This window comes from Gallus gallus, chromosome 2, assembly GCF_016699485.2.
Source record: "Gallus gallus isolate bGalGal1 chromosome 2, bGalGal1.mat.broiler.GRCg7b, whole genome shotgun sequence".
Classification (NCBI taxonomy): Eukaryota; Metazoa; Chordata; class Aves; order Galliformes; family Phasianidae; genus Gallus; species Gallus gallus.
The window spans coordinates 124,641,157-124,667,106 of record NC_052533.1 but is presented as its reverse complement, the minus strand read 5'-3'; the positions used below and the strand labels follow the sequence as shown (position 1 = coordinate 124,667,106).

The following is a 25,950-nucleotide window of genomic DNA, read 5'->3' as shown; positions in this document are numbered from 1 at the left end:
AAAACATCACTACCTATTGAAAGTTATTACAAACAGGTTCCATCATGCCAAAAGTCATTAAAAAGATATTGTGATCTTTGCTTGGCCTCTGGCATCATGTATCAGTTGACTGCTTCAGTTCTGCAATTACATGAGTAACCATCAGGTCATCAGGTGATGAACACTATCCTCTCTGGCCCAGCTCTTAAAGCTGTCCCGCTGGAAGCGTGACTGCTAGTATTTCTCAAGTTTATGGGGACAGTTAGACTAGACGAAGGGTGTCCATTCTATGTTTTGAATAAAGCAGTGTTATGAAATGTTCTGTACCCCTTATTTGGAGCAAAGATCCTGTGTAGGTGGGCATGAGTGTACCTGAACAGCTCTGTTCACAAAGTGAATTAAGGTTCCTTTCTTTTATTTTTCAGAACCAAAGAAAATGGCTTTGACAGAGAGCCTTTGCACTCAGAGCATCCAAGCAAGCGGCCCTGCACTATTAGCCCAGGCCAGCGGTACAGTCCAAATAATGGCTTATCTTATCAGCCCAATGGTCTGCCTCATCCCACCCCACCTCCACCTCAGCATTATCGTTTGGATGATATGGCCATTGCCCACCACTACAGGGACTCATACAGACACCCCAACCACAGGGACCTCAGGGACAGAAACAGACCTATGGGTAAGGCATGTTGATTTTCTGCATTGCTTTTTGAGGTTTCTTTTTCCTTTGTAATTATTCTGAATTTTGAACAGGTGTTTTTTTTTCTTTCTTTTTTTATGATAAAATATAACTGTCCTTCAGATGTAGCCTTTTTTTTTTTTTTTTTTTTTTTGCTGTTTGTCCATCTAAGTGCTCTTCTTGGTTTTATTGCATATTTATATTGTAAAAATGGACTAAGTTGTGCATTTAGTACACTCTAAAGCAAGAGCATTAGAAGGAAGAACCCCTGCTCTTACAGCTGCATAGATAACATGGACGCTCAGGTGTCTGTCAAGCAAGGTTAGGTAGATCATCTTTCTTTTTTTCTCATTTGGGGCAATAAAACAAATTGGTATAGCTTGCTTTCAGTTTAGACAAGAGGAAAGTTCAAATGTACACTGCAGTGTGGGGATGTCTGCAGAAGATGTATACAGCAGAAGTACCACACCCTACGCAGGACTTGCTGCAGCATGCATTGGGTTACAGGGGTGGCTGATGCTCTTGGATCTGCCTAGCTTGCTTCACATCTGCAAATACTATTCTTGGCTTCTTTTAAACAAATCTTCAATAAAAGAGGAACGTTTACAAATATTCAGCATCTGTATAGAGGAGGCTAAACAAGAAGCAAGTGTCAGTTCCTCTGAGTGTTGATAATAAATACTGACTTGGTTCTACCATGTTGTCAGCCGCTGTGTTTTATGTGCTGCATTTTAACCACATGTTGTTTAAAACATCTGTGAAGGGATGAACCCTTAACGATGCTCTGTTGATATGGTAGCAATTACTGCATTTAGTGAAATAACGTTAAGTTTACATTAATATTTTTTTAACTTTTGAAGTACAGCTAATATTTGATAGAGTTCCCAAATAATCGCCTTTCTGACTTCTTCAAGAAGTGCAAATGAAAAATGGTATATTGCATTATATTGTATATTTCAGAAAGTGTTATGGCTATGTTTGAGAGGTTATCTTACAGCCTGCAGAACTTATGGAATTGAAGACAGTATATTGAGTAAAACAGCAGCATCTAGTCTGAGGAAAAGTCTAACGACAGCTTTTAACATAGTTTTTTAGCATCCATTTATTTTTGTGGTGGTATTCCTCATACTAGACCAGCTGATATATGATATGTATATAGCCACATATATTCAATGGGCTCTTCTTTCTTTTTTTCTTTCCCCCTAGAGGACTCCCAACACTGTAAACATGATTTGCTCCTTTTTGGCAGGGTTGCATGGCACACGTCAAGAAGAAATGATTGATCACAGACTAACAGACAGAGAATGGGCAGAAGAGTGGAAACACCTTGACCATGTAAGGGCTAAATGCACTTATGTATAATTGTCTAAAAGGAGCCCTTTAAGCTAGGGATTTGTTTTGAAGATACTGTTGACTAAAGCTGGGGGCTTGACGTTCCCTGTTAGGTAGCTCATATTAGGCCTTGCTGTTCAAATGTGTATACAAATTGCAGTATCCTAATTATTACAGACTACCAAATGGGGAAAGAACTCTGCTCTGTAGGACCTGAATGTGAGATACATGACCGTCAGCCTTAGAACTGATTAACTGGAGACTGTTAGCTCTTAAAACATTTGTAGACATTAGTTCTGGGCCACATCTCCAGGCCTTTGTGGTGCTGTGTGATACTGGTGATGGTACCTCAGTCCTTTCAGTTTACTTCTTCTTTTCCCTTTCTTCCAGAAATCTGTATCTGTACAGCCTAAGATAGTGAGTTAAAGAAGGAATCATTATTCTTAGGACTAGAGTTTTTCAGGTGTGTTTAGAAAAACAGGGAGAGACACCTTCAAGCCCAAGCACTAAGCATATAAGTATTTTCTTTATTTTAGTGTCAATTTATGAATAAAATATTCTTTTTTATTTCTCCGTGACTAGCTGTTAAACTGTATAATGGACATGGTGGAAAAGACTAGGCGATCTCTCACTGTACTTCGGCGATGTCAAGAAGCAGACCGTGAGGAGCTGAATTACTGGATACGGCGGTACAGTGATGCAGAAGATTTAAAAAAAGGTGGTAACAGCAGCAGCAGTCATTCCAGACAGCAGAGTCCGGTGAATCCAGATCCAGTTACATTAGGTACAGTATCCTCATTAAATATTGTTTTCTGGTCTCGTTTCCGCTCAGCTGAATGCTAGATGGAGTTTGCATTTGCTCTCCTGATTCTTTTCTAGTAGGGATACAGTATTCCTCTCTGATGAATACTAAATTAACTATAACTGTATATTATATTGCTATATAATACTATGCCCAAACAGCCTTACGTTTGATATGGTTTAGGTTTGGTGGTGACTCCTGATAATTTGCTTTCCTTTCAGAAATGTCTGAGGGTGGTGGGGCAGAGGGACAGCCTTCATGTAGGGGTGGCACAGCAGTGAGAACTGCACCAACCCTGTCCCTCTCTCCCCCTTACCTACTCGATTAAGGAAATCTATAGGTGCTTCCGGATTGTTAGCACTCTAAAATGAGGGGCTTTAACATTCTGAGATCAAATAAGTTAACTTGCAATTTTCCTTTTCTAAGGAAATGGGACTCATTATAAGGGAGTGTAATGATAGACGGATTGGGTTTAAACTAAAAGAAGGGAGACTTAGTTTAGAAGTTTGGAGGAAATTCTTTGCTCAGAAGGCAGTGAGGCACTGGCACAGGTTGCCCAGAGAAGCTGTGTATGCCCCATCCTTGGAGGTGTTCAAGGCCAGTTCAGGTGGGGCTTTCAGAAACCCTGCCCAGAGCAGGAGGGTTGGAACTGGATGACCTCTAAGGTCCCTTCCAACACAAGCCATTCTATGATGCAATGAAGGGATATATAACAATAAAGACATTTCTTAGCTGTTCTTGGTTTTCATGTAAGAAAGAAGTGGCAACATCTGTGATGCCCACAACTGTGCACATATAATTGTGTTCACTGCTGCATCCTGTGCAGAGCTGTCTGAGCTAGGTGGTGTACTGCTCGCTTTGAGCCCAGCAGTACTCAGTGCCCAGCTACAAGAAGCAGACTAAGCAGGTGGATGTTCACCCCATGCTGACCTTAAACTGTTAACATACACACGAAGTACCTCCGAAAACTATTCTAGGATGACTGTGTAAACAGAAGCTTTTATTCTGTGGGCTTTCTGTGATTTATTAATATGTTGGTGGGCTTCTGCCTCATCCCCTTACTTTTATGACAGGTGAAATAAAGAATCACATCTTGGTGATGACTTTTTATTGTTTTCTGTTATTTCAGAGAGAACAGCAAACTATGACTGTTTTAGTAATATTCATCTTTTTAAAAAATATGTATATCTAATGCTATCTACTTAAAATCATTGTAAATTGTTGTCATGTTGAACATGGATGCTGTTTCACAACTGTATTTCATTTAAATCTGTTTTGCCTTTGTCCTGAAGAATAACTTATAAAATCTGTGACTTAATTGTAAATAGGGAAGCAGAAAATCTAATCTAATGCCTTCTCCATCATCCTCTTTCTAAATCTCTGGATTCTTTCTGTAATATTTATTGTCTCTTGATAACAAACGAACCATTTTTGTGTGTGTGTCAAGTGATCTGTGCCAACAGCTCTATAAATTAGCTTCAGTCAGTGAAAGGAGAGGTTATGGAAATGCTGTTCCCAACTTCACTAATAAGCTTAGTCCCTAGAGAAGCCCTTCTCAGAAAGAAGTGTTCAGGTAATGGCTTGTACGAATAGCGTTAAACGTAATGTAAAGAAAGGCTCATAAATATGACATCTGAAATGCTAGTCACATCTCCTGCTTCAGGAAAAACACTTGAGGAAACCCCTTGATCAAAAGCAGTGGCAGCCATCCCTAGTAAAGCTACAGTGCAAAAAGAGCCAGGCCCCGGTGCTTCTAAGTATGGTTTGCACGTAAAAGAAGTGGAAGGAAACTGTGTTTTTATAATTTCCACCAATAAAATAAAACTCAGGACATTCACCAGAACTTCACAGATCTACAGTCCAAGAAGGATAGCCATAACAACAAAACTCACAAAAGATAAAATGATAAGAAGTACAATCAGATCCCTATTTTATTGTTATGTTTGGATGGAAAAAAACAGTCTATTTGCTTAAAAGGACATAAGGCACAGCCTTATGAGTCTGACATCTCTGCAGCACTATGGATACAATTTAACTGGTTGGAGTCAGTCCATTTCTATTTCAACATGCCACATTTCAGTTATTTAGCATTAAAAACTGCTCCCCTGGACTTGTGGATGTGTAACTTTGATCGCTTCAGCACTGTAGTATCCACATTAGTCCTAAGTATTGATATAAGGGCTTTTATAGCTGGAATATAAAGCACGAGAGTGCACAGAGACTATGGAAGTTTAATCATTATTTTTCCTCAAATCTGGTAGTAATCTGGTTAACTAAATGAAAATTCTGAACATTCAGAAGTATAATAAAATTCAAGCGATGCCTGCGAGTTTTGAGACACTCTTCTGCTTAGGGAATTTTATTTTAGTTTTGAAGCCAAGAGGAAGGGATTGAAAAATTCCTCCAGTATTTTAATGAAAGTGCCGCAACATGTAAATATAGCTATTTGCTGCACGAATTGCAAATGTCAGTGTTTCCCTCTTGTACATCTTTTTATATGAGGTAATCCGCCCTTTAAATCCACTTCGTCATCTCTACTAGCAAGAAGAGGGGAAAAAAAGGGCCATGTGGCTGCAGTATCCGTGTCTTTGTTTCTTTCTCTGTATGATCAAAATAGCATTAATTGGAGTGATACATTCTTGCAATAAGCATTATGTCATGGTCTTCATTGATAGTACTTCCTGAGATACTCCAAACTGAAATTTAGAATTGGTAGTTTGCATCCAAAGGAACATGAAGAAAATTCTGGTCATTTTGAACCAGTAGACCGTTCCTGCAAGGTATATTTTGTGCTTCTTTTAATTTGACATCTCTGTAGATCATTCTGAGCTTTATGGCTCACAGTATCTGATGAGTGTCTTCCTGTTGATATTTTTAATTAAGAAGTCAAATTATGTATTTGGTTATCAGTTTCAGTGCAATGAAATCCCGTACATGCATTAGCCACTTACAACAGGTTACAAGGTGCCATTATTCTCTGGTAGTGTACTGAAGGTACGATAGGTCCATTCATTTTAGTCTGAATAATACATGTTTATGAAAGTCTAAAAATGACTCATACTTTATATATATTCACTTGATGAACTGTGATGGTCTATGAAGTAAATAATACATCATCTGACTCCTTCATTTCTGCTGAAGCATTTCAGTACCGCATACTGCAACAGGACTGAATCACTTTCATCCTAATAGTGAATAATTACACATATCAGACAACGTATACTGAAATACACACAGTAGGATAAATTAAAGATGAGGGTTCTTCAACATCATGGGTTATGAACAAGATCTATAAGCTTACTGAGTGCAGCTGTGGCTTTAGATAAGTGGTGTAGGCACACATCAGGAGGCTTGCAGCAGTGTTGATATTTTGTTGAATTTATCAGAATGGTAATCTTACAATTTTTTTTTTGTTTGAAATCTCTGACTCAAGAGTGCCAATATGTGCAAGATTTGCCCCCAGGAAGCTACAATTCTCAGAAGTATATGAATTTGTCAAAAATACATAGGTTAGCCATTTTTTACTACACTTTTAATAGTTAATCCTTTCAGAGTTTGTTTATATTTTATCAAATGTTGCTTACCCAAGTACTTCCAATGTTAGCTAGGGCATTCCTGCTGACATTTGTCTGTTCATGCCACAGTTATAAAATCTTTTCCTTTGCCATTTGCAGATAATCAGCATTGCTGCAATATGCGTCATAGTCTCAACATGAGCTAACAGGGATGCTGTCAATATCACAGTAACATTTATGATTTGTAATTCTGGAGTATAAAGCCTCTGTAATACCGGTCACTGATGTTATTAAATATTGCTCTTAATCCACAAGCTGCACAGGAGGTTTGGGCTAGATTGTGGCAGCATGAATTGCAGGCTGCTGGGTAGGGCTGCAGCCACAGAAACCAGCGGCATTTGTATTCTCAGTGTTCAGTTCTGACTGCTTTGGGTAACTTTTATCTGTTCTTTATACCGCCCTTGTCACTCCTGTGCTCTGCAAAACAACTCACAGGTGGCATGGAAGAGGAAAGTATCTATTGCTGCTAGTTGCTGGAAATTGCATCTTGGTTGAGGATAGAGGAGGACATGATACAGCAATGCACTACTGGGGTCGTTTTCCTTTTCTTAGTCTTTTAAAATAAGAACACAGCTATATTTTTAATGTGATTTCATGAGTGTTCAAGGAGTGTTATAGTAGCCACAGAAATGTATTAGAGGGCAGAGAAGGAAAGATGTACACAAATACATGAAACTCAGTCCTCCATCAAAGTTAGCAAAGTCATCTCACTCGGTATTACACTTCTTCAGATTTATATCCCTACCTTCTTAGTCTGACACTTAAAAACAAAAGGTGGTGAATAATTAATATTTATTGCTGCGAGGAGTTTTTTTTTTTTGTTGCCTCTGTCCCACCGTGTTATATTTATTGTAGGGTAGAATGAAGTAAAACTTGCATATATAATACATATAAATACATATAAATCTCTGTATCTTTCATCTGTTAAGCAGTCTGTGTTTCTGACTTTAAAGGTCCTAAAATGATCAGCTGTTCATCTCCATTTCTTACTTATAATTGTTATTATAAGCTTGGATGTCATTATGTAGTAAAAAAACTTTAATTATTTTATATTTTCAACTCATCTTCTATTCCATCTTTCCAAACATGGATTAGAGTTTTTGAACACGTATTTTCCTTTTGAGTATTTCTATTCTGTTTTCCCAGGTTTGGTTCTTATAATGTGAAAGTTCATCTCCTTTATTTGGTTCTAGCTTTTCCTCTGCTTTTTTATTTCTTCTCTTAAAGCTCTTCTCATTTCCCTCTTTCACTACTTGTAGTACCAATTCTCTTTATCTTAAAACCACCAAAAATAAGTAGCCTACAAAAAATTTTTACTTGCTGAACACCAGAAACACAATCACTTAAGAGCTGATGATTCATGTGGGCATAACACTCTTGGAATTAATGCACCATAGGTAGAATGGAATCTGGAGCCATACTTGGCTGTAGGATTTGTGTGTGTGTGAATGTTTTCCTTCTTCTTTTAAAAAAATCCAGAATAAACTAAAAACATTTTACAGAATATGTCCTTGCCTTCTATGCAGTAGTATATGATGGCTGAAATTGAGAAAATTTTGTTTTTTGACTTCATCCTTATTCTTGTGTGCCAGTTCAGCAACTTTTTGGTCTGAAATATATATTTGACATTAAAATAATAATTAAAAAAAAATCCAAAATAACTTTAGATATCAACGTCTCTTACTTTAATTCATTTAAGCTCTTAGTAGGCAAGTACTGGCTATGCTTACTTCTACGTACATTTTATATTCCTTACTGGGCTTTTTTGTGACTGTGCTTGATTATGTTACTTTTGTTTGGAATTTGCTAGACTTCCAAATCTGTTTTTTTTTTTCTTTCTTTTTTACTGAGTAAATTCTGCGTTTCTTAACCTGAAGCACACCTTAGCTTAAAAAATTAATAATTATATAACACTTACATCCTTTGGTCACATCCTGTAGTTTTACCCCCAGAAGAAAACTGTTTCCTGGACTCATCACCACTGACTAAACAATAGTCATGTTAATAATATTTTTCTTGCTTGGAAAATATGTGTTTTATTATCTTCATAAATGCTTCTTGTCTTTTCTTGTGTGCCATTCCAAACGATGGGAAAGTCTCTCACAAGCTCTTGATTTAATTCTTCTTGCAGAGGATCTCATTCCTCATGTAAATAATTTGTGGTTGGAATAAGAGCTTGATTGATGTTTATGTTTTGGAAATTTTAACAATTAGCTGGCAATCTGGTCATTTATGTCATTGGATTCCATTTTTGGAAAGTCATGTGTACTGAAAAATCAGCTCCACATCTCTTCATTGCCAGGCTAAGTTTAGGTTGGATATCAGGAAAAACTTCTTTACAGAAAGGGTTGTTAAGCACTGGAATAGGCTCCCCAGGGAGGTGATTGAGTCACCATCCCTGGATGTGTTTAAAAACCATTTGGATGTGGTGCTCAGGGACATGATTTAGCGGAGGGTTGTTAGAGTTAGGGTACTATGGTTAGGTTGTGGTTGGATATGATGATCTTTAAGGTCTTTCCCAACCTGAGCGATTCTTTGATTCTATGATTTTTAATACTAGAGGACCCTGGTAGAGGGCTTCAGTCAAAGCTGTAATTCCCCCGCCATGGATAGTACCTTAAATCACACACAGGAAAATTCAGCACAAAATACATGACAAGGAGACCACAACCTCTTGTTCTGCCACATTTGGACTCTGGCTGTGTCTCATGGTTAGTGCATGAAAGCAAATAAGAATGGTTTGATTTTTTCACCTTCAGTTTTCCTGAGCTTTCTTCTGCCCACTCTGTCCCTGGCTGAACTGGCACTGTTCCCATAAACCTTAAAACCTCCAAGGGACAGGATAAGTGTACGCAACGGTATTTGTAGTCCCAAGTGTCACATGGGCCAACTGATACCAATAATTTGCACATTTCCAGCACTGGGGCTGACATCCTCTACCACGTCAGTTAAACCAATAGACATAGTTAGCTATTCTTGCATGCAACTTTATGTACACACCCCCATTGTTTTATGTTTGAGAGGTGTGAAATTCTGCCCATAAAAATTCATTTTTAGCGATAAACAGAAGAGCTGGGGAAATCCGCTCAGCTGCCTGTCAGATGGGAAGCTGCAGTCTGCCCAGTCGGTGTCTGCAGATTCCTGTGCTGGAAACTGTGTCTGTGGAGCAGCAGGCAGGGAGCGGGATTCCCTTCTCCCTGCATGCTGAACCTGCCCCATCACTCCCATCTCTGGTAGCCAGCCGCAGGATCAAACATCGGTCTCTAAGTGTGTTTTTTCAAGTTTCTGTAGCCTACTGTATATGAACAGTACTGCATGTCTAAATAAAGGGATTTAAAAACCAATTTGTTAAACCCAGTGGTTAACCCTTATCATCAAAGGACTACTTTCTGACACGATATCTTAGAATGAATTTAATATACCAAAATGAATATATTCAGTAAAAATTAAAAATAATTGTGTGTGCATTTTTGTCCCAATTCGAACTCAGACATTATAAAGGATGCTTGTTTTTGAGCAAAATCTCTTCAAAGATGCGAAACCTTTCTGATGTAACAAACTTATTTTATTATGACAATTGAGTTCTATTATGCAGGCAATAATATGTGTTGTAAATATAAGTATTTTTAGGAACATTTTTCCTGTGTTACTTCAAAATACAGTTGATCAGTTTTAAAATTATATTTGAAACTGTATTTCAAAGGAGCAGCTTTCATCTGCTGCGGATCTGTGTGCTGAATTTAAGGCCAAAGTAAAGGTTTTTTTCTGCCTTGTCTGATCCTGTGGCTTTGAAGTCGGTGTGGACGGGATCTTGCTGATTTCAGAGTTCTTAGGCTCAGGCACAGAGGTTAAACCCTTGGAAGAAAGAGAGGAGGGGGGCAAGAGCTGTCAAAATGTGACGGAAATATGTGGGTGAGTTCTGTGCTCCTGTGAGGCTGCTTGGTGGATGCATGTGGGAGCTTAACCTAAAGTTAAAGGCTCTGTTTTCCAAACTTGTGCGGCTGCATTTCCCCACATGGGTCAGAGACAGGAAAGCATAGCTCCGAGCCTAACAGAAATACCCCTCCTTTCTCTGCAGACCACTCATTGATGGCGGGATTGACATCTCGCCTTTTATCTCAGCCGTCAGCAGCAGGCCTGTGTGCACAGAGCCAGAAGTGCCAAGCACAGGCTGCTCGCGCTTTCTTCTTTCTTTTCTAAGCATAATTACAAAGGATGAAGCATGTCACCTCTCAGTCAGTCTCTCAAAGCCAGCTTTAAAAGCATAGAAACTGTCATACAGGGATGACTTGAAACTGTAGGATAAAAATAAAGCCAACAAGTCTCAGCTTGGCTTAAGATGAGACATTGGAGCCCTAAACATCAATCTAGTCCGTGTGGCGTTCCTGAGTGACTGTCACGGTGTCCTGCTTGTTCTGCATAAAGAAAAACTCCATGCAATTTTTCCTGAGCAACAGGGAATGGGAAAAGGTGCTTCTTGGAGTCTGGTTCGATCCCCATGTGTTGCTTACCATGCTCTTTCTTTTCTCCCCCCTCCCCCCTCTCCTCCTGCAGAATCGCATCGGGAATTCCTTCACAGGCCTGCATCTGGATATGTGCCAGAGGAGATCTGGAAGAAAGCTGGTAAGAACTGTTTAAAAACATGAGCTTGGTATTCTGGCAGCTGTGTGCAGTTGTTAACACACTGATGTGAGGAATAAAAAAAAGGGGGGGGGGGGGGGGGGGGGGGGGGGGGGGGAGGGGGGGGCTTACTAGTAACAAGAAGAAATTGTATTTAATAATCTTAAACTGGAACTGATCAGAACATGAAATAATCTTCATAATGGAAGCATCTGCTCCTCTAGTTAAGGGGAATATTGGTGCTTCCATCGTGGTCTCCCATTTTCAACAGTTATAAAGGTTTCAGGCTAAAACTTGATATGGTGAAGTTTCAGCATGTCAACAATTGAAAAAAATATATATTTTTGTGACTTCCTTCCCTCCCCTGCCCAATTTTTAAGGTTCTTACCTGTTTAACATAAGAATTCCCAACAGAGTATATTCCCAAAGGACCTTCCAAACGCTAAACTTTCTGTTAAAGTAAAGCCTTTTGATATGTAGTGTAGCTGTTCTTTTAGTAAGATTTTGTGACCATTAGCCCTAAGTGGAGCCTGGCCTCATACACCTGCTAAGTGTTCCAAGAGGCAAGCAAGATTGTCTCCATAACTGCTCCTAGTGGTTACATGGACATTCATTGCTTGAGGTTGAAAGCAACATGGGCATATGTGGCTGTGTAGAATTTGCTTCAACACTCAGAAATTCTGCCTGAGCCAATGAGTCTCCTGGCAAGAATCCTGCTGGGGTGCTAAAGAGAAGCTTTTACTCTCTCACCATCACTATCAGAGCATCCTTGTTTTCAGAGAGGCCAGGAGTTAGTTGAACCAGAACTGGGTAGTTGAGCTTCTACTCTCACTTATGCTTAGACACACACACACACACACACACACGCACACACACACACAGCGACAAAGATATCTTTTGAACACTTCTACAACCATGTTTTGCAACTTTCTGTGCAGCAGTTAGTGATTAAATGGGAAATATGTAGCAGTTCCAGTTCTTTCTGATCAAACCTCCTTTAATTGCTTGGTGTATTTTAGACTGGATACAGAACACGCATGTACAAATGTTTTGTTGGCATATTGTTGCATCAGACAAGAGGTTGTGTCGTTAATATAATGCGGATTCATCACTAACAGTTAACATTTGTCAGTATGCTAATTAGTACTTTTGGAAACACTGCAGTTTCTCTGAAAAATAACAAAGTAGTTACAACTTTTTCTTTTGTCCAAGGATTATGTAGCTTTGTAATTTAATGCTCTTTTAGGGCCCAGAATATTTTTCATAGTTTGTTTCGCCGTGTTTATGTTAACATCTTAACTGAAAAATAAGAAAAAATTCAGTTCCAGGAGTCCTCATGGAGAAGAGAAGCATTATTCACTGGAATTTCAGGAATTTGGTTTTTCTTGCAATAACTGGGTTTTAATGTTACTTAGTGTTTCGGGTTGGTTTTGACTCCTACTTGTGGATTTGAAATTTCAGCTGCAGTTGAAATTTCTTCATAAGGTAGCAACAGAAGTTTAATGGAAGTTTTTGGCCTGATGTAAAATTGGATGTGCATTCATGGTGTGTTTATATATATATTTTATAAACAGTATTTTAGTATTTAGTATTTTAGTAGAGATAGTATTTTAAAGGAGCTGTGATGTGTCACCTTGTGAACATTTGTGTCATCAGTTATTTTGAAACAAAGTTTTGTTCTTTGGTCCCATTTCTGGACACCGTTTTCATGCTATTGTGGCTTTCAGTCAGATTCCCTTTAGTAAGTATGTCTGTGAACTGGGGAATAAAAGAAGTCTGACCTGATATAGGATGTATACACCTATCAGTAACATATCAGAATGCATACTGCTTTCAGTAAATCATTGGCATTCATTTTTAAGAGGCTGTGCTTGAAGTTGGAGGTCTCCAAAGGTTCAGAATCAGTTCAAGGAAATAATAATTTGAGATGCTGTACAGTTTCCTGGCATGGCTGCTACTGCCAGTCTAGAAGCCTACAAATCTCTCATGAGTCATTTCTGCTAGTTCAGTGTGGATATCTTGGTGTCTCAAATGACCATAAAGACCAAAGTGTAGACGGCTGAGTTAAGTGTAAATGTCTGATTGGGAAGCTGAATCCATTGAACTGAAAGGATTTGGCATAAAAACAGTTAATAAGCAACCCTCAAAATCATCGAAACCAGCAAATCATGTGGAAAACGGATTCACTTTAAACTTTTGGAGATTGTGATTCATTAAATATACTAAGTGAAGCATATACTTTTATGATGTTGGAACAAGTATGTAGTATCTAACACCTTGTAAATTAAAGCCATGTGAACCCAATTCAGTTTCATCAGTGGAAAGTAGTCAGTGTCCTGATTAATGTCACTGAATAATAGTTATTGAGATGAAGAGTCCAAGACAAGTTCTCAGTTCTCTTGACTCAGTAGTCAGGAGTAAGGCAGGCATGTGAAGAGGATCAGTCAGATCATACATTAGATGATTTGCCTCTGGAAGTGCTTCTCTTTGTGAGCTACTGAGGTGTTCCTAGACCTTTGTGGGTTGCTGTCTCAGCTTCTTTCAGTGTGATGAGGAGACTGTCTTCCAGCCATCCACCATCACACAGAAAGACCTGCTGCTAATCACAGTCACAGGGAAGTGCTGGAATTCCCAAACAGGCATGGAATGACCATACTCTCTCATACAAAGACAATAAAGAACATTTTCCGGGGTATTTCTGAGAAAGAAATCATGCATTTTGTGAAATGAAGAAGAGAGAACTCATGATACCAACTCCCAGTGGCCTTTACACTGGTCACCCTGAGAAGGAGATGATGCAAATGTCATGGTTGACCCAGTACCTCATCCCTGCCCATCACTTTCCCTTTTCTCATCATGTGGATCCAGTGTGCCTATGAGACATGGAAAGTGATGTAGTTGCATGCAACAGTGAATGATGAGTTGAGTACTTCTCCTGAGTCAACTTCTAGGACCTCTGATCTTGTTGACTAACATCTATTCCACATAATCTGTCTGCTCCCTGGAGCTTCTTTCATAAGTTAGTGCTATTCAAAGTGAAAGATTTCAGTTGTATTCTGAAAATACCTGGAGAAATTATACCAAGACTGCTTAGCACAACCTAGAAAATGAAAGATGCACTTAAATACATCTTAGATATTTGATTTAAAAATTAATCAAGTCATGTTTTCAGATGTTAGAATCTAATCACTCTTCCTTTCTCTGAAAAAGTGGCAGTATTCTGTGAAGCTTTCATTCTTGGTCTTCTCTCTCATTACTGTCCTTATCTGAAACTATGAAGCCTGTGTTCTATGCCTATGAAATATCTGTAGGTACTGGAAACTTTTAAAGAGATGTGAGAAAATGGATGATGGGAGATTTTATCTATTTATATTGAAATGATGTGACCGAAAAACACTAGGCTTTAACTCTTTGCTTTCATTTCCAGGTATTTCATTACACGACTTCTGCTGTCAAAAGTAATGGAAATACCAATCCATAGTTCATACTATAGCATAAAGTATTATTCCTTTTCCTTTGGGATATGGCCTCATAAATACTTCATACACTCAAAAGCATTGCAAAAGAAGTGCAGATACAAGGTTCAATTTCTATATCTGGGCTGAAGAAAAGTAGCTAGGTAGGATTAAAAACTGTAACATTAGATGTCTTTGTAAAACGTTGGGGTACTCTGCTTCCAGTTTAAAACAGTTGTTCAAACTAGCATTTCCAAGCACTGCAAACATCTCAGTGTAAGACTGAGCTTATATTATATATTGAAAGTGCATCATACCATACAAAGCTAATTTCTCTTCCATAGTAAATACCATCAAGAATACAGATTTTCTCAAAGAAATTTGCTTTGTTAATAACTGCAGTTCATAGACGCAAAACGTCTGTATTTAAGTTGCCTCATTTTTATGAAAATGGTAATAAAATTGCATCTGTATTTTTGCCTGTGTATATTTCTTTTCTCACGATCAGTGAATGTTTGCAGTTGGTAATAAATATTCAAGCACCTTGCAAATGTCCTACCAATTCCCTTTGCTGATCTGTGCGTGCCTGTGGGACTAGAATAGGAATGCATAATTTAAATATAAATTGCCTGATTTGCATAGACAATTAGTCTAGCTGCAGCTTTGATCGTAAGCAAAAATTATTGTCCTGTATTGCCACTTAGATAGAATTTTAATTCACCTTGAATATTCAAAGTAAATTAAGCCTTGGCTGTGCGGTTGAAGGATATGATTTTTTCCTCTCCTGAGGCTTTCCCCTAAACAACATTTATGGTAGGGTAATATAAGGGCATATTTTCAGCCTCATAAAAATAAAGGCATACTTTTTATCTCTTGATCTCCCCCTCCCTACCCCAAGAAATCAGTTGATACATATCTCACCATCATACACACACCAAATAATAGAATGCTTTTTCATTTTAATTAATGCAACTTTAGCAGGTGCGTGGATTGAAAATAAGTCTCTTTTGCAATTGTACTTTGTGTTATTGTCGAAAACGGAGCCTTTGTGTTGCAGCCTTTTTGAAATAACAAATACTGAGAGGTATGAGCCATCAAAACTCAGGACAGCTACTGACTTAGTACTTGTATGTAAGAGTTAGGTGTATGAACATGTGCAAGCACCCAAATACATGTGATATAGCCCTCAACTCAAACCCATAACACGGTTGCACTACTTAAATTTTAATCTACAGTAAAACATTTTTATTAGAAATCTATGTTTTTAATTAAACAGAACATTTAATTAAGGTGGTTTTTAAGTGGCTGAAACAATTAAGTGCAAACACTTGAATGAAACATGTCATAATTAGTTTTAATAGAGTGTTAATTGGTACTAGGTTTGCCAAGTTAATAATTACTGCTTATTAAATTTTCAATTAATCATTGTCATTTTGCTTTGAATAAAGATGAAAATTAGATAAACTAATTCAGGGGGAGGATGGTTTCCTTGTTAATTAGAGCAGTTAATTAGAAAAAAAAAAGAAATTACTTGTTTTAGTTGTCAATTAAAAGACTGTTCATTAGTAAAATCTTTGCACTCTTCCTTCATCAAAATCCAAATAATTAATTTGTGACAATGCATGTTTTCTGGAGTAAAAGATATGACACCAGTAGATACTGAAGAAACAGCTCATGGTGACTTAGTTATTTTACAAAAACATAAAGCTTTGGATGTAATGAAGCAGTCTGTCCCTGTTCAGGGTTAATTGTGCACTGGAGTTGTGTTGGCTTTGGGGCGCTCAGGGCTTAGCAGTGTTGGGAAGTGGTCTTCGCAGTGCAAATGTTAGTCTGCAGAGGAGTGCAGAGGAGATCAGTAGGTCAAAAGATTGTTATTAAACAAATTTTAATTTTGGCTTTTAAAAGTACATGACCAGAAAAAAAATATTAAACCAAGAATTTAAAATTTTCTAATAAGCTCTTGGGTGTTTCATGTATTTATTCTTTAAATAAAGGAAAAAAAAAATGTTAATGATTAAGTCCTGTCATAATTTTCAGAGCTAAGTGATACAATTCTGAAAATGTCATATTATTTCTTTTGTAATAATTCTTTCCAAACATATTCGTAGATCTGGTGTACTGCAAAAACAATATTGGCTGTCAGCCTTGCCTGTGGTAGGGGGGATGGAACTTGATCCTTGAGGTCCCTTCCAACCCAAGCCATTCTATGATTCAATTTTCTGAATAAAATGTTCCAGAAGATTACAGAAATAATGCCTCAGAGACCTGGAAAGTCTGTCCCTGAAGAAATGTTAGCCATGAATAAAAATATCAAGAACCATCATGAGTTTTAGAGGCTTGTGAGGGCTTTGGTGGTGGGGAAGTAAAGCATCTAGGTAGTCTTGAAGAGTCATAAGGAACCAGGTTGACCTTCATCCTACTCGACACGAAGACACAATGCAGCAGACTAGCTGCTGCATCTCATGATTTAGTCCTGCATAGCCCTGTGCCAAACATCCTGTGCTGACAAGGATTTCTTCCCTCATTTGCAGAGGAAGCTGTCAATGAAGTAAAACGTCAGGCAATGGCAGAGTTGCAGAAGGCAGTGTCAGAAGCCGAGCGGAAAGCTCACGACATGATCACTTCCGAGAGAGCCAAGATGGAGCGCACCGTTGCCGAAGCCAAGCGCCAGGCTGCAGAGGATGCACTAGCTGTTATCAATCAGCAGGAGGATTCGAGCGAGGTAAGTAAGGTCTTTGCTGGACAGCCACCTCTCTAAATGCTTTCGCCACCTAGTAGCCCCGTGCTAGGAGGTTGCTTTTGTCAGGGCTTGAACCTGCTTTGCCTCCTCTGATGAAAAATTAGTAACAGCTGCTCTTTGGGAAGGCAGAGAACATGTCTTTGTCTTCCATTCTCTCAAGTATTTTAATGTCTTTGAGTTCAAAGAATTGCAAACTATTGTGATACCAGTGAAAAATAGGATCTGTACAGTAACCTGGAACAGGAATCAGGATGACTTGTGGCTGCAAACCTTAGGTGTATTTGAACTAGCTGTAATCCAGCTGGCACAGGTAATTCATGTGGCATCAGGATTCAGTGCCCGCTATTAATTATGTGCTCATTTACTTTGGGCACGTATTACTGGCAGATGCAGAACCCCGAATTTTCTTGGTAATGTCTGCTCAAAATAGCTAGTGTACTTGGGCAGCAGTGTCACCTTTTAACTGATATTCAGTGTTAGATATAGCACACCTTTCTCCTCTAATTTAGCTTTTCACTACCTTTATTTTAAAGCTCTTCAAAGTGCTGATATAGAGTAGATAACAAGATGGTTTGGTGGAAAACGTTTCACACCAAAATCTAATTTAAGCAAAGAAATAGTAATTTAAGAGATTAGAGCAAGGTAGTTGAAGAACAAGGTGGTTAAAAGCTTGTCAGGGGAGGGCAATGGCTACAGGAGCTATTCGGAAAAGATGATGGTTCCTGTAGGAAAGCACGTGAATGTGGGTTTACAAGTGTTTCCTTAATTTGATTGTGCTAATTTGACTGCAGGATGTAGAGAGTTGAGGAGTGGACAAACAGCAGCACCAATAGCAGGAAGCTGAGAGCAAAAGACCAGGGTGTGTTTTACCAGCGCTGTAGAATTTTACATCTATTGCAGACAATAAATAATGTCCTATGTTCAAACTGCCCTTAAAATAGACATGACAGAAATTACATCAGTGAAATGTTATTTCTGTACAATCATCAAATGAAAGAATGTTACTTTCGTTAACTATTTATTGTTCTTGTACTAGGATCTTGGCTGTAGCGGAGCTACAATTGGAAAAAAGCATAGGTAGCAGTATGCATTGTGTGGGGACATGTATTAACGTGCTGTCAAAGCAATTCTCTTGGTCTGCATGGACAGCACTGGAGAAGAGTCACATAAGTTGAAAGATGCAGATGAGGTAGTTGCAGCATGCTGAGAAAACTGGCAAAAGTCATGAGCAGATAAGCCAATGGCATGCTGCAGTATGCATCCATAATTTGTGGGAGTGTAAGATTTTAATTCATACCAGGCTTCTCTGGAGATGAAAGACCATTGTGGGATCACTGAATGCCCAAAGTTCTCCTTAATGTGTAGCAGATGAATAACAAGGAGACAAAAGGAATTGATTTTCAGCATCTGAAAGTTTGTCAGGAAGAAAGGGACCAGGAGAAGCGTATGTACCCTTTAAAGCGCTAACTGTTCCATTGCAGATTAAATGAGACATAAATTCAATTTATTGGCATTTTGTATCTAAGATATTCAAGGACATTTTTCCTACGCTGTGTTCATTGAAAGGGCATTTGTCTGACTTAGCGTCATTAAAGACCTGTCATTTTGAATGTGTTTGTATACAAGAGATTCCCATTATCAAAACCAAAATTCCAAAGGTAAACGCCTATGAGGAAATTGCAAATTAAATCTGTTTAGTGAACTGATGTAGCATAGGCAAGACAGATGAAGACCTTATGTGCCAGTATGTACAGCCCATTCTCCCACAAGTAAACGTACACCCAGACTGGAGAGTTTGTGTGCTGTGATTTGCTCCTGAGCAGTTGTACCTCTAGAGAAAGCTGTGTGACAACAGACATCTTTACATAAGCAAGAATTGCTTATGAGGTTGTTCACTTCTTGAAACTAGAACCTAAAAAGAGGCAAATAATTCTTATAATTTCATTATAATGAAATGTGGCTCACAGGGTTACAGATGTTCTCAGAGCTGTTTATATTCAGGGAAGATAGAAGCCTTCTGGACCTAGACCAATCTACATAGTTAGGACCTAGACCAATCTACAGTTAGGACCTATTTCAGATGAGGTCTGGTGGCCTCGTCCTGCAGCTTTCACCCCTGTGGTCATGAGCAGCACATCAGTATGGCTGTTTTGAGATGCCAAATGCAAGTTTTAATAGACCTCAGTATGTGTTTACAGACGCTTGATTAATTTTAAGGCAGATGACAGTGGTACTCACTTGGCAGCTAATAGCTGGATGTGCCTGGTCAGTTTTTATTTGTCCCTTTTCAGCTTCCAGTTATGCCAAACTCCACCCACTTAGGACACTGCTTCCTACAACTACCTGTTACCTTTGGCTGACTTTTTTTTTTTTTTTTAATAACACATGTGAAAATGAACTGGCCTTTTCCTTCATCTTTCAGGATGGGAGATTGTTCTGCCAGTGTTTGAGAATTGTTCCTTTGGAGTTGAAACCTTGCGTTCAATGAGGTTGAGGAGTAAAACTTCACATTTGCTTTGCTGTTCATTATCTTTCAATCTCTTTGTGAATATCCCTCCTCATTTGTCTAGGTTGGAAATCTCTGTTTCTATTTACAACACTGTTTACAACTTTCAGCAGTACACTGTAAGTATGTATTTCAGGGGCTATCTCTGGTTTCATATATGAGGGTGCTGTAGCGGCAGCTACTGAGCATAGAGGAAGACAAAGCATCGCTCCTTATTTCTTATCCTTGCTGGGATATTACAGCAAAGTCAACAAGAGAGCTCAGTATAGGCTGCTATATAACCTCCATGCGGTTCCTGGCAGCATATTTCTCCCACGGGTGTCATTTGTTCTTTTGGCTGTGGAAACTATGGAAGGAGACGGGAATTTGGCACCACATTTCTAATGTTTCTGATATAAATTTCATCTGCTACAGCCACTCCCTGTCTGTTCACAAGATTTCTCCCTTACAGCTTCATTTGTTATTTAGTTGTTGTCTTTTCTAGAGCCTGAAGCCATATCTAGGACTAAGACTCTAGATTTTTTTTAATGATTGCCATGTTAAGGTAATACATAGTGTCCTCATGCTAGAACTTTCAGAGATCTCACATAGAGAAGTATGTGTGTATATATTCGAAACCTAAAAAAGTGACCTCTGTGACTGCATGAGAACATTGATGTGTTGAGCAGACCAGAACTATGTAAAGGCACTGAGGGCAGTGGGAGGACCAGTAAGGGGAGGTGTAATTTTGGAGAGTTTCTTGAATTTTAAGAAACGCTCTGCAATATGTCGAGCATCACCACGTTACGTAGTAAAGTTTTCATTTCTGACCCTGGTTCCCTTCTGAATTATTGTCCTTTGCTTATGTTAAGAGTTCAGTATGATTTAACTGCTGTTAGTATCTGCGCATTTACTTTTTCAAGATTTTCCAACAGTTTTTCAGCATAAGCTTTTGTGACTGACAAGGACATTGTCATTATTTTCTGTTATCACAACGAGGTTGGTTGAAGACCAGTGAGCAGAGCATACTGAAGCCAGAAAGCAAAAGGACAAGAGAAGGCCTACCTGTCAGCATGATTGTTCCTGAACCGCAAATTATTTCTTTACCAGTTCTTTACAGTTGCTTGACAAAAGATGACCCATTCATCAGGAGTTGACTTGGCTGAGTACAGAAACATGTGTGAGCAGCCTACTCTTTAATGACTGCCGTACTTGCTTTGGCTGCAATCTACTGTTGTGCAAATCAATTTTAATGGTAAGGGTGAGCTGCTTAGCAAAGAGATTGTCTGCCCAGATTGTAGGAGGGAGGAATTAAAACATCTGTCTTTCTGCTCTGGTATAAAATGCCACAGAAAAATCTGACAGTCAGTGTTCTTCCTCACTTTTAGCAGGGTGGGGGCTGGGGATGGTGAAGGAGCACAAATGTTTCGGTTCTCTCCTGAAAGCACATGCTGACATCTGATCAGATAAAACAGTATGTAACTGGTCCAACACTGCTTTTAAGAGACATGTAGTGTTAAGGTTTGTTTATATTGCAGCAGCTTATGTTGTATGTGAACATCACACTTACCTGACATTTTGGAAGCAGCTGGGCTCAATCTCTGCTGACCAATCCATTGAGACCAGGACTGTGCCAGCAAACCTGACTCTGAGCATCAGATGCTGTGATGCAGGCGAGCCCAATTTGTTAGGCTGGTGTTGAATTTGTACATGTCAGCTAATGTTTAATTTTCTTTTGGCTGGGCAACTCTTAGAAAGCAGCACTTTGTCCCTCTGCAGTGGTGAGTGGTACAGAGGCACCAGAGCCACGTGTTCAGCACAGGATCAGACAGTTTGTGACGTGAGCTCTGGCAGAGCCCCAGGCTGCTAAGCTAAGCCTGGCCAGCCAGCTTGCATGTCTCTTCAGTATGGCTTTCTGCACTTCTGTTTTCAGGATGTAGCTTCTCTGTGCTAGCTTGTATGAACACGGGTATGCATTGCACAGTAAACAGTGGCTTGGCCTTGAGTGTTTGCTGATAGGTGTAACTTTATGAGAAACATCTAATGACTTGAATCTTTGTGAGGAGTACTGCATTTGGAAGCACTGGGAATTTCTGAAGAACCAGTGTATTTTTGTCCTTCTAATGGGTCTTTGACAGAATTTTCAAAAACAACTTCTTTGTGGTTGTGGTTGGCTTTTTTTTCTTTTTGGTGTGAGGCCATGGGGTTAGTGATGATTTCAAACTTGTTAAAAATGCTTTTTTATTCATAGCCAGCCATGCTTCCTATCCTGGTAAACTGGAGGAGTTTGTCAGAGATGATATAACAGTGTTTGATACTGTATTATGGCCTTTGAGAGTTCGTAGTCTCTTTGACATGTCAACATCCATTCGTTTTTTGGTTTTTTTTTTCCCCCCTCTTCAAGCTAACTTACACTGAGTCTCAGCTGGAGGTGTCAGAGGAAAACAAACACTCAATTATGATTATATATATCAAAGATTAAAGTGATGGGATGGGCAAAGTTATTGAGAAAAGTGTGTCCTGGTATTGGAGACCACAGAAATGGAGACCTTTTGTTCTGAGAATTTTCATGATGGCATACAGAAGTTTCTGAGTTCTGCTGTTTAAAGATGGAAGTTTAAGTGGATGAAAATTAAGAGTCTGACCTAAGATAAGGCTTTGACCTACGACTGATGTTCCTTGTCGGTTGAAAGAAGAGGATGAAATATGATCAGTGGCATAGATTTTGAGTGAGATTCCCATCTGTTGTAATTTACCCAATTTCATTGAATTAATGCATTTTCAAGGTAGTAAGGTTAAATTGAATTATGTAGTCTGAGAATTTTGCCTTTTGTATAACCTCACTCTTTCACAGGAAAATCAATGCGGAATAAAACTGTAATCCAGTCCTGCTCATAGTTTTAGCTACATCTGGAACTCTGTAAAGCACAAGCTGGAAGTGCAGTATAGTAGGTGTCTCCCTGAAGACAGAAAATAGACCAGGCAAGGCTCTGGGACATCCCCTGCACTGTTTCCCTATGCGTGATCAGCTCTAGCTGTGATATTCCTGCAGTATACCTGCTTTGCCTGTGTTTTAGTGATGGAGATTCTCCAGTGTCTGTAGGCAATTTATTTCAATCTTTAAAAAAGATTTTTCATAACATCTCTTTCCATGGTAATGGTCACCTTGTCATCAACCTGACATTGTTGTCCCATGTTGTCCGAGATACTGTCTATGCAGTTCAGCTTCCATTTGGCTGATACAGAAAATCTGCTTAGCCCTATACTAAGCTCTCAAGCTTCCCAGAAGGGAAGATGCTTTGAGCATGCTCAATCCCACAGTGAGTTCATGCTTTGTCCACAGTGTCTGGACAATTAACTTGAGAACATGTGAGAAACAGTGCATGAAGTGCATGAGAACAGCAGCCAGCATCTTGACCTTGGTTTTTCTTTGGTGAACTGTGGACTCTGAAGCTTTGCTTCAGCAATGTGAACAGAAAGCATCATTGCCAGAGCTTTGGTTATTGAGTTCTGTCTCTAGTGCCATTTTTTGCTGCTTATACAGAGGACGGTGCACCCAGTGTTCACAGTGGTCAGGATTTGGTAGGACTGGGAGTTCTGCATGCCAAATCCAGATGCTATTGTACCAGCTCCCTGTGGCACATGTGCCTGCTTATGTTAATTTACACTATCATAATTCTTAAATGCAATTTTTTGTGTGTGTGTGTAAATGTGAGCTATAAAATTTACTTTGAAATTCTTGCATTTTATGTGCTTTTATTCCCACAATTACATTAAAGACGTAATGACCTGTTAAATTATAAATAATATATTCAGTGGACAAAATCACGTACCAGACAATGTAGGACACATTAAGTAATCATGTAAAGAAGCAGCTTAGAGCTTTGTCACTTCATTAAAATCTGGCACTTATTTATCACTTTTCATGTTCTGTACAGGCTGATAAGTTAACTGATGACTATATTAATAAGAAAGTTGAACTTATGCTGTTAAAATTTAAGTGACTGTTTTCTGACTAATGTTAATACAGGTGTTGTGGTAAGAAACCCAAATATTGTTTGATGGTTCTAGTCAAGTCTGGAGGACAATTCTGGCTGTTCGAATATGCCTTCCTCAGAAGGGAGAAAAAGGATGATGCCTCAGAAAATGGCCCCTATTAACTATATAGATACTTGCATAGAAAAAAGTTTAATGTTCACGTAACATGCACTTGAGTGCTGCAATCAGAGCTGCACAAGGGAGGGTTCCTTGCATCTGAACAGATGCTGGTTGTCTTCAGCTTTCTTCTAGATGAAGAAAAATGCCTTTTTGGAAGTCTGCATGGGGAGATTTCGTACATGTGTATCTGTTTTCAGATTAGGGGATTGAGGGATGGCAATTTAGCTGGAAACAAACAGCTAGAAGGTCAGCAGGCATGGTGTTAGGTAGAAAGCCTGCACAAACACAGTTGGAGTCACACTGTCTTTACTGATGATGGTACAAGCAACAGGTTGGCAAAATGAAACTTTCAGAAGTACGATGCAATTTTTGAGAAGTATTGAAATAGCAAAAGGGGGGAATCCAGGTATATCCTCAATTTGTTTCCATTCTGATCAGTAGAAGGAGACCTTGTATCCCTTTAAAAAGCTAATACTACCTCACCAGGTCATTTTGTGCATGTGTCAATAAGTCTGTGAGTGCATGTGCTTGTGTACAATGTTCTAAATTACCTCCAGTTATTTTTCATTGTGGGGATAAAAGATCTTTTAAGGAAGGGTGTTCAAGACTAATACAGCTACTCATTTCCAGAGGTGGTACTGTGGTTTTACCTCTACAGCACTGGACAGAGTTTAAGCAAAATGAACTTGAAACAATGAACACTGAATCAAAACCAGGTGATGCCAGACAAGAAGTCTGAATTCCCAACATTTAAGTACCAAAAACATCTGTTTCTGTGTGTTGGTAATTCCACCTTTTTTTTAAAGTGTTTTGAAAGATGGGAACAATTTTATGAATTAAAAAAAAAACATCCCCAACACATGTATTTGTAATTACCTGGTTTAGTCTGTATGTATAATCAGTACGAATTGAGAATGCCTTGTACATTTGATTTTAATCTCAAAGAGCAATTGAGAACTGGACAGTTATTCTTCCCCCATATGCCTATATGTGCCCATGCCAAGAAAACCCCGAAAAACCAAACACAGAAGTCTGAGAGGGGGAGGATGGAACTAACACCCGGATATTTGCTAGAGAAGCCACTTGACTGTGATTAAAAGTCTAATTTCCTTAAAATATTGTTTTGGATCTGGGTCTTTGTTTGATTCTGAAATCAGGATTTTTTTTTTAATGTAGTTGAGGAATATCACTTAAAGATTGGCCGTGTTCCAGCATCCAGCTGGCATAGCTATAGACTGTGTGAAAGTGAGTAGCATACATATTCTGTGGTGGCTTTCCCATCATGCCAAACATTTAGGCTCCAGCTTAACTATTTGCTGCCAGAAGTACCGCTGAGTCCAATGACATTACTCATGATTAAAAGTGAGGTTTTCACAGGGTGACATTTCTTTCCTGTGTGCTAGATCTTTTGCTCCCTTTCTTTCCTTGTGTTGTTCCCTCTCCGCTTCTAGAGGGGAACTTTTGGCACACGTTTTCCATTATTTGTCTTAATACATATGTCAGAGGAGCTATCTTAAATTTTCCTGATTCACCTACGGCACTGAAAACCTTGGGCCATTGGTCAACTTGCAGTTGACTTGGCAGATGGTTGACTCCCAGCTCATTGTCAGTTGTTTTCAATAGAAAATTTAGGATGCTAACTAATTTCTGCCATCCCTCCCCCTCCTTTTTTGCTTATAGAGTTGCTGGAACTGTGGCCGGAAAGCTAGTGAAACCTGCAGTGGTTGCAACACAGCACGATACTGTGGCTCGTTTTGCCAGCACAAGGACTGGGAGAAGCACCACCACATCTGTGGACAGACCCTCCAAGCCCAGCAGCAAGGAGAGACACCAGCAGTGAGCTCCTCAGTGACGCCCAGCAGCGGGGCCGGGAGCCCCATCGACACCCCACCAGCAGCCACTCCTAGGTCCACCACCCCAGGAACCCCGTCCACCATAGAGGCGACTCCTCGCTAAAACTGAACTCAAAACTCTGAAAACAAAAACACAACACAAAATGAAACCAATTCCTCATCCTCAGATGCGCAAAGATTTTAACTGAACTGTCGTATTTCAATACTTCAATAAGAAAGAACTTACTGTATCTTGAGGTGGTAGAAAATACAGAAGGCCAGTAACGGGTCATAAT

General features: G+C 39.1%; 1 protein-coding gene across 10 annotated transcripts in view; it reads left to right on the top strand.

Moving 5' to 3' along the window:
* The window catches only part of RUNX1T1 (RUNX1 translocation partner 1), a 109,683-nt gene that overhangs the window by 80,084 nt on the left and 3,649 nt on the right, over nucleotides 1-25,950 (top strand). For 8 of the 10 annotated variants that reach the window (NM_001398215.1, NM_204744.4, XM_046918234.1 and 5 more), the window contains 6 exons: nucleotides 405-655; nucleotides 1,905-1,990; nucleotides 2,570-2,771; nucleotides 10,919-10,987; nucleotides 16,971-17,161; nucleotides 25,503-25,950. The exon at nucleotides 25,503-25,950 is cut by the window's right edge and continues 3,649 nt beyond it. In NM_001398215.1, coding sequence (NP_001385144.1) covers nucleotides 405-655; nucleotides 1,905-1,990; nucleotides 2,570-2,771; nucleotides 10,919-10,987; nucleotides 16,971-17,161; nucleotides 25,503-25,778 — 1,075 coding nt within the window. In that variant the 3' untranslated portion in view covers nucleotides 25,779-25,950. The remainder of the gene's footprint in view (nucleotides 1-404; nucleotides 656-1,904; nucleotides 1,991-2,569; nucleotides 2,772-10,918; nucleotides 10,988-16,970; nucleotides 17,162-25,502) is intronic. The other 2 variants (NM_001398217.1, NM_001398216.1) reach the window with 1 other exon arrangement.